This window comes from Malus sylvestris, chromosome 1, assembly GCF_916048215.2.
Source record: "Malus sylvestris chromosome 1, drMalSylv7.2, whole genome shotgun sequence".
In the NCBI taxonomy this organism is placed as follows: domain Eukaryota; kingdom Viridiplantae; phylum Streptophyta; class Magnoliopsida; order Rosales; family Rosaceae; genus Malus; species Malus sylvestris.
In genome coordinates, this window is record NC_062260.1 from 17,118,369 (window position 1) to 17,128,085 (window position 9,717).

The 9,717-nt window shown below is 38.5% G+C and overlaps 1 protein-coding gene across 2 annotated transcripts; it reads left to right on the top strand.

The window, feature by feature from the left end:
- Positions 1-1,734: 1,734 nt before the first annotated feature.
- Positions 1,735-3,786, top strand: LOC126603668 (vegetative cell wall protein gp1-like). Of its 2 annotated transcripts, XM_050270693.1 has the most exons (2): positions 1,735-2,222; positions 2,277-3,786. In XM_050270693.1, the coding sequence occupies exons 1-2, from the start codon at positions 1,910-1,912 to the stop codon at positions 3,485-3,487; spliced, it is 1,524 nt and encodes a 507-aa protein (XP_050126650.1). In that variant the 5' UTR covers positions 1,735-1,909; the 3' UTR covers positions 3,488-3,786. The 2 variants fall into 2 exon arrangements, with proteins under 2 accessions (XP_050126650.1, XP_050126591.1); XM_050270634.1 differs by having other exon boundaries at positions 1,736-3,786.
- The last annotated feature ends 5,931 nt before the right edge of the window (positions 3,787-9,717 follow it).

The window sequence follows — 9,717 nt, forward strand, 5'->3', positions numbered from 1 at the left end:
GAATCAGTCACTCGTTGATTTTTGCTTTTGGAACAACAAGATTGCTGCCTTCCTTCATCTTCCCCCATGCTCCATAGTCTATAGTTAAAAAAGAAAATTGTGGAGGTCCTTACAGTTAATGAGTCAATTTCGTTTATATCCAAATAACAGTCTAACATGTGTGTAAAAATGACTAAATAAAGATACGAAACTAAAAGTTCAACACACGTGTTAAACTATGATTTGTAGGTAACAAAAATGACTCTAAACAAGAAAATAAGATGCCTCATACTTTCCGCTCAAGGAAATTAACCAAAGCGGTCATCCATACAGTGATGAAGGCCCCTTGATGAGTTGAAGAATCTGATGGACCTGAAGATAGATGAAAAGTGAAAGTAAAAGCAGCTAACAATAGCATCACAAGCAAGGTCAAGAGCAAGCCGCAGACGTAGGTTAATTAGTGCATGGGACATTAAATCCTCAGACGATTTGAAGAATCGAATTACAGTGAGAGGTGAGAATAGTAGTAATGTTTTAGTTTGTTTTGTGATCGTTAAGAATGTGGAAGAATCCCAACAACTAGCACCTAGTGTTTCTTTATACTGTTAGCTAACATAGTAAACTCAGAAGAACCGCATCATATGCTACTTCAATTGCTAGCCAGCCAATTTTACAGTATAAGCAACAAAGTGAGCCGCCAATTTGTAAATTCGACAAGCTACGTCTATGAAAATGACAATTAAGGTTGACATTAGAAGGCCAGATTTAAATTGTCAGAATACGTATCTGATAATAAATTTAGGATACAGATCAACATGATAAATATATTAGATTCTATTGATGTTATACAGATTAAGAAGCTACTTTTATTTTATTTAGAAAATGATATAATCATGTTCAAAATTAGATTCACTTTTTTATTCTTTAACAGGAGTGTGTGATAGTTTTTTTAAAAGTGAAAATAAGAGTTTTTCATGAGCATTGCTAATATTTAAACAGAAGAGCGCTTGAACTCCACGTAATATTGTTATTTGCATTCTCCTAGAGAAATGCACAAGGTGTTTGAGGAATGCAATTATAGCACTTTATTGAACAATATTGCATGTTAGAACATCTCCAATGAGAAAACCTGAATTTGATGAACTAAAACTAGTTTTAATCCCCTATGCGTCTCTAGATAGAAAAATGGGGAAGGTCGGGAAAAAAAAAAAGACAAAAGAAAAAAATAACTAGCATTCCTCTTTGTATTCCAAATTAAAAATGAAAATGTATGTGACCTTAGACAAACAAATAATTAAAAAATAAAACGGTTGGACTGAAAGAGACTCAAGCACTGAAGACATGTATCCCAAGAAGAGAAGAACATAATAGAAATTGATGGGGTAATTTATGTTTCCAATTAGCTGTCTATTAATATTGTTATCAAGTAGTGTATCAATAGTTTCTCTATTAAAATTGTCTACTAACATTGTTGCAGATATTGCCTTTAGTTCAAAGAATCCCCCAATAACAAAGAAGGAGGTCATCCACACAAAAAAATATCACTCTTCTAATTTACACCATTTGATACCAATCTTGCATCGTCAAATTTAATTTTTGGTACTTTGTCCCTCCCCCAAATAGCTCAACTTCAAGTGCTTTTCTGCATCTGATGCTTTTCTTTCTTCTCTCAGCATGTTTCTCACGACTTCCTTCTTTTTTTATTTCAGACTTCTCCCCTAACATTTTGTGTCAAACCCTAAAGTTTCTTGTACTTAAAACTTGTCCAAACTATAAATAGCAACACACCTATGAACCTATGTCTCATCGTTTCCAATTCCTATGTTTCTTCCTTTGTTCTAAGTTCAATTTTCTTTGTGTTATATATTACTAAACTAGAACTACAATTACAAATACAACTCCCTCCAATTGATTTTCCTTGTCATCACCTATGGCATCCCAGCCTTCTCGTCCATGGTTCCGGCTAGGCTCCATTGTCCGACCAGCCCCAGCCCCAGCCCCAACCCCCGCCCCTGCTCCTGCCCCCGCCCTAATGGTTATACCTACAATGAGGCCAATTGTTTCTCCTCCTGAGCCTACTCCCCCACCACCTCCACCGCTCACCACCACTGCTCTGCCATCACCACCTCCTCCTCCCGCGGTGGCACCACCACCGTCTCCTCCTGCTGCAGTGACACCACCAACACCTCCTCCTTCCGTGGTGGCACCACCACCGCCTCCTCCTGCTGCAGTGGCACCACCACCTCGTCCTGCCACGGTGGCAGCACCACCTCGTCTTGCCACAGTGGCACCACCACCTCGTCCTGCCACGGTGGCACCACCACCTGTCACCACTGCTCCACCACCACCACCTGCAGCCACAAAATCACCTCCTCCTCCTGTGACTACTGCATCAGTTCCATCATCACCAGTTAAGAACGCTGCATCTTCTTCCGTACCATCATCTCCTGCATCCAGAGTTTCTGCAGCCCCATCATATTCAGGGGCACCTTCTCCCAGTAGAACCAAGGCCACTACTTCTTCTACTACTGATTCAGTGTCACATTCTCCAGCCTACAAACCACAAACTACCACCACCTCTCCGCCAAAACCCGTCATCTCAGCCGCTGCAATTTCTCCTTCATCATCTAAACCACTGCCACCACAAACTTATTCTCCACCAAAACCCACCAGCATTTCATCCACTGCTAGGGAGGCTAATAATTACAACCACCAATCTCCCAAAACCATCAGGCCCGCCGTGACTCAAACCCCACCTCAGTCACCAAAACTCAAACCAACCGCCCCACCGCCCTCTCCTCTCACTCTTCCACCATCTCAGCTAAGGCCAAACACTTCAGATAATCAAACTGACCAACCCAAGTTTCCCATTGAGGCAGAGCAGAAGACAGTGCTGGTCCAACAGAAAACCATTGATCAACAAAAACCCAATTCATGGTTTGGCAGCTTCACCTCCGGAAACTCAAAAGGTGCGGACTTTCACGAGTCCCCAAAGCCTATCAGCAACTCCCACAACGCAAAGCATGAAGGAGAAACAAAAGAGAGACTCATATCTCGGAAGAAGTCGCCACCTAGTTCCGATCATGAGGCAGCTGGTATGAGGGTTATCACCATTGCAGGGGAAAATAGAGGAGCTTTCATGGAACTCATAAAATCCCCAAAGAAACATGGAAGTGAGGAGCATTCTCATTACCTTCATAAGACAGAAAATGGAAAAACCTTAATGGGGACTCAATCTGATCAGGGCAGCCACAGCAGCAGCAGCGACAGTGGCGGCGAGGAAGGCAAGCACAAAAGCAAGGATAAAAGTCACAGAGCTTGGAAAGCTGCAGCATCAAAGCCTACTAGTACTTTCACGAACAGCAATGTTCAAGGAATCAACAACTCGATTGTGTACAACGGTTCTCTCACTCAGCATGATCCTGGGGTCCACCTAACTTTCTCCAGGAAGCCCACTGAAGAAGGGTTTGAGGCAAAGAGCCACCATGCTAATGGCCGTCACAGTTAGAGACACAGAGCGAGAAAATGGTGAGAGGTGATAAAAAATATTATTAAATTCAAGCGTCAAACACTATGCTTTTGTGTTTTGAATATATTAGGGTTATATGGATATAATTTATAGTGATATAAGAATAAAAATGGAGGCCGTGAATCATGATGTGAGTGTTGGAAAAAAGAGGGAATGGGTTCTGATTCTTCTTCATGGTCAGCCTTCCACTCTTTGGTGGTGGGTGCATGTGTGTGACTGAAGGATGTTGATCAATGCCTTTGCTTTGATAATAAAACGGGCTGTTACCCTTTTATGAATACCACAACGCTATCAATTCCTATCAGTTGTGTTAGTGTTCGTATTCCTATCAATTCCAATTACCTTAACACGGATCTTTTGATATAGGCGCGTCAGTTTTGAATTTTCTAGATTAAACATCCATACCTTTTTAGTGATTCAATTAAACTTTTTTTGTCATAATTTTGATGCTATATGTATCAGAATAATAATTTTCTTTACCAAAATTACATGACATGCCATCATATTGAAACAAATTTCCTATAATCTAGCCTTATGATTATACTCTATTGCGTTAGAGATAATTGCAAAAAAAAAAAAAAAAAAAAGAAAAAAAAAAGTTGGTTAGTTTCAATTTACTTTGACAATAATGCTACAATTTAGCAATGATTATGTACAATTTAAGATTTTTTTACTTTTCAAAATAGTTTAAAATAATTTTTAAATCCCACAAAATCAAACGTAACAAAATAGAATTTTGTTTTAGAACATTGAGAGAAAATAGGATTGATAACAACATAAACATACCAATACACAAAGGGAACGAAATCAAACGTACCAAAATAAAAATAATGTACTAATGTCAACAATATATACCAACTCAAACGTACTAAAATTGTATATAAACGTACCAATAAATGATTTTTACAAATTCAAACGTACCTGCAAATAATATATACATTACGTATTGTACCTAATAATCAGTGGCCAACCCATAGAGGGACCTGGGAGGTCCCAAGACCCCTTGGCAACCCTGAATCGTTGCTTGAAATTTTGTAGGGACCCCTCACACTCAAGGACGAAGGCCTGTGTGTGCAAACTGCAACAGCATCTTCGAAGAAGACGACCGTGTGAAGAAGTTTTCTTTTTTAAGTGTTGGCCCAAAATGCTCATTTTGGCCAACTGTTTTAATTTTTTTTAATTAAAAAAATATACAAAACGCAGTCGTTAGTGTATATTTTGTTTTAAATTCCCAGCTAGCATGTCCCCCAAGTCCATTCCCTCATCCCATTGCCCTAAATTTCACATATTCACGCAATCCCCAATTCCCTAATTTTCACAACCCTAAAATTCTAAATCCTACCCGATCCCATATTTAAATTTTACTCCAATATCATACCTCAATTTGTTTCAAATCTCCACACCACCACCATTTGGTTCAAAATTCATGCAAGTTTTTTGGTATTCTAATCTAATCTCAATTAAATTATATTAGATATTGATGGAGGTGTATAGTCAATTATTTGATATGATTATTGATATGTTTTATGTTTGTATACTCATGTGATTATTGGAATTTAGATGAAATTTTTGTTTATTGGTTAATTGGTATATATTTTGTGTTTTTTTTTTTATCAATTGTGTAATGTAGAAATAAGAAACATGGAAAGATTTTTCAAACCAAAACCAATAGCACCCTTTATTTATTCAGATAATTCAAGTTCAAGACAAAATCAGTGTTACATTGATTTGAATAATCTTGAAAGAGACCCAAGAATAAAACTCCAATGTTATAATTAAACTTTTCAAAGTTATTTTTGTCTATTAATTTTTTGACCCTTATTATTGGGACCCCCCGAGTTTAAAATCCTGAACCCTTATTACACGAAACTTTTATGTTAAATCACCAACTATTTGAAGAAAAAAAAACCAATAAAAAAAACATTTGGAAAAATAAATAATATTAAATGTTTTCAAAACCAAAAAAAAAAAAAAAAAAAAAAACTGTGATTGAAAAAACATATCTGTAAGAAGAGAAAATGTAGTTTATATTGCAGTCCTATTAGATTAGGAATGTGACTGTGTAAATCCTAGTGTATCTAGGAGTATCTTTGTATATTCCCTTTAGTAGTTAAATTCTTATTAGAGTTGTAATCCTATTAGGGTAAGGATTTAACCTATCCTACTATTATAAATAAGGGCACAATGGGGTGATATAACACACACCTCAGAATTACATCTCTCTCTTCTATCTCTCTTGCCGCTGGCCCTCTCCCTCTTTTGTCATAAATACAGTTCAATAAATTAGGCTTACAACACGTTATCAACATACTCTTGCCAGAAGCTACGGAATTGAAGGATCGTGGATGAGGCTTTCTTCTACAACATTAAAGCTTTCAATTATTTTCTGCCAATCAGGTTCTTTTAAAATAAATTAAGATATTTGAAACAACCTTGAAGCATGAAAACATTCCCTATGATGCATGAACCCTCTATATTTATATTTTCCTTTCAATTATATACATATATATATATATATATATATATATATATATTTGTTCATGCAATACGCAATTATGCTATGTGGAATTTGTGAGTCAAAGCATCGAAATTAATAGAAGCAATTAGGGGTTTTAACCCTAGAATTCGATTCTTTTTTTGTTTGGAATTGAGTTGTAGCTCCACGCTACGCTGTCGAGCCAACATGGCTAACTTCCAGCCACGCCATCACCAGGACGGCGTTGTTTCGACGCTAGTGCATAGCACGACCTGGGTTGGTCTCCATACGGGCTTGAAGCCTTGAGTCCACCAGCAGACCCTCAAAGCCTTGCTGGGCTTCACATGACCTGGCCAGCCTACAACTAGGCTTTGTCCTAGCCTCGGCCTGCGATCCAAAGCCAAGCTTTTGGCTTTTGGCACCTAAGCCCAAACTGAAGCTAGTCTGCGGCTAGGCTTCGCGTGCACACCTCTGGCTAGTTTCTGAGCTGGGCCCGTGTTCCCCGGCGCTGCTAGGCCTATCCTAAAACCTCGGCCCGTGGCTTGCAACCATGATTGGGTTGCTCCGTAGCCAACCCATGGCCCACTAAGCGCTTTTAGGGCCTAGCCTTGCACACGGCACCCAAGCCCACCGATATTGGGCTATGGTTTTTCAAATCCAATGTTATTTTTTGGCATTCTCTATAATTTTAATTCGAATGTTATTATTATTTTTGCTTCTTCAATTAAACCTGAATGGTTACGATCTATTGAATTAATTAAAGTGACCAGCAGTCCATTAATCTAACAATTAATCCAAAATTATTGGCCTAAATTTCACTTTTTGGCAATTAACAATTCAATAAATTATTTTGTTTCTTTGAACCGTTGACAATCTTTCGTAGTCCCGATGCACTCACACTTGGGTGCCTGAAGCAATCCACAAATTCACTACACTTTATTGTATATTGTCTTCTGTGTTCTTGCAGGTACCCCTATATATGAATTGAACGTTCATAACTAAATCGAACATGTAATTTCAAATTTAGTGCCTTTGAAACTCGCAGTTTTCATTCAAAACTTACCACATGAAACTCGTAGCTTTCATGCTTAAATTAAACTAGCACATGTTTATAGAACCTGCATGTTCTACGATATATGTCCATGGCTTTCCATACCACTAACCACGTTTTGTTGTACCCTCCGTTTTAGGGATATGTCAAACTTGAACAAGCTCAATTTCATCGCTTTGGAAGTCTCTGGAAAAAAACTACCTAAAGTGGGTTCAAGATGTGAAGCTCCATATTACTGCAAAGAGTCTTAGAGTTACTATCGAGGGAACTTATTGACGATGAACCCGTCAACGAAGCTTAGAAAGCTACTGTTATGATCTTCATCCACAGACACATCCATGATGCACTGCAAACCGAGTACCTCGCAGAAGAGGATCCACGCACCTTCTGGCTCACTCTGGCCGACCGCTTCAATTACCAAAAAGGCATTTACTTACCTGAAGTAAGACACGACTGGCAGTATTTACGCTTCCAAGACTTTAAGTCTTTGAATTAATATAACTCTAAAGTTTATAGAATCCGACCACTACTTAAGTTCTGTAAAGATGACTTAATTGAACAAGATCTTCTGGAGACTTATTAGACTTTCAATGCCACCAATATTGTCCTGCAGCAACAATAAAGGGCATATAAGTTCACCAAATTTTTGGATTTGATATCTGTTTTACTTTTCGTAAAAAAGAAAAACCAGCTTTTGATGATGAATTATCAAGCTCGACCCACTAGCTCGAACGCTCTGCCTAAAGTGCATGTGACTAATTTTAGCAGCCATAACCGACGGAAACCCCATCGTGGCTGTGGAAATGGGCAGCAAGCCCCACCATAGGTCTAAGGTCAACAAAGCAGAGGCCCACCCAAGGGAGAAAATTTGACCTAGAAGCACCAACCCTTTGCCCCTAAAGCCCCAAACTTCAAGAACAAGGAAAAAACTACCGTTCAATTAGCTTCCACTAAACTAGACATGTGTTATCACTGTGGATCAAAGGATCATTGATCACGCGTATGCCGAGCTATCCCCGAGGCTATTGCCAAGTATCATTCCTGTTGTGGGTCTAACTTTACCCATGTAGAACATCCCAAAGATATTACTACAACTCTGGAGGTTTTAGATTTTCAAGAAACATTCGCTCCCATGGAAGAATAAAGTTTTATTTTCTAAGACATGTTAGGGCATTTTACACCTCTAGTGGCTGAACCCCTGCCCTAAATTTTCGGTTTATGGTTTAATTTTTGGACAATTTTTCTATGTTTTTGGAATTATTTGTTTGGTTTTGGTTTGTTTTGAATTATGGATAATTATTTATGGATATTATTTCTCGAATTGGTTAATTGAATGAATAGAATTATATTTATGCACTTGGACAATTACTATTTAATAATATTTTAACACGAATTGACTAGACTTTGGGCCAGTGCATTTTTAAGGGGTGGAGATGCATTTGGCCAATTACTATTCATTAGGGTCAATTACTATTTATTTGAGTGGATTAAATGGGCTGGGTGCTTGCATTTTTTAGGGGTGGAATTGCTCTCAGGCCTATCCAAGGATACGGAAAGGCTAATATAATGTTGTCCAATGGTACTAAATTAACCATTAAAGAGGCACTCTATTCTCCACGTTCTGGCAAAACGTTGTTGAGTTTTAGAGATAGTCGAGATAATCAATATCATGTTGAAACCACTGAAGAGAATGGTTCTGAATTTCTTTGTATCATTTCTTACGAATATGGCTAGAAGTGTATTCACGAAAAGCTGGAACGTCTCCTGAATGGGTTGTACATAACAACCATTCGATCCGTGGAGAACCATCACGTGGCCGGCCCTATGATTGGGTTCTAGAGCACTCTTCTGCTTTGGCATGATCAAATGGGACACCCTGGATGAGATATAATGCTCTGTATCCTCAAAGTATCACATAGGCTTCACTTGAAATCTTATCTCAGCCATCCACTTTGCAAAGCATGCTCTCTAAGGAAGTTGAACATTCAACCCTCCCTTATAACGATTATTCACGACCTTCCTAAGTTTCTTCAGAGGATTCAAGGGGATATTTGTGGACCTATCCAACCAACATGTAGACCATTTAAATACTTCATGGTGTTGGTTGATGCATCGATATGATGGTCACATGTTTACTTATTGTCCACACACAATGCTGCATTTGCGAAACTCCTAGCATAAATTATTAAGCTTAGGGCTCACCACCCTGATTATTCGATCAAGTCGATTTGACTGGATAATGTTGGAGAATTTACGTCACAGACCTTTGATGATTATTGCATGTTTGTTAGGATTGAAGTTAAACATTATGTACCCTATGTTCACACCCAAAATGGCTTGGCATAAGATTTCATAAAGCACATTCAAACGATAGCTCATACGTTGATTATGCGAACAAACTTGCCGGTATCTGTCTGAGGCTATGCAATATTGCATGCAACTATGTTGGTCCGCCTGAGGCCCACCACTACCCAACCTCATACACTGTTACAGTTGGTTACTAGATATGAGCCTGATGTCTCGCATTTAGTGTGTTTGGGTGCATAATTTATGTGCCAATAGCGTCGTCACTACGTACCAAAATAGATCATCAGAGAAAAATGAGAATCTTTGTCGGTTATGATTCGTCATCCATTATTCGCTACTTGGAGCCCTTGACAGGAGATCTTTTTATTGCACATT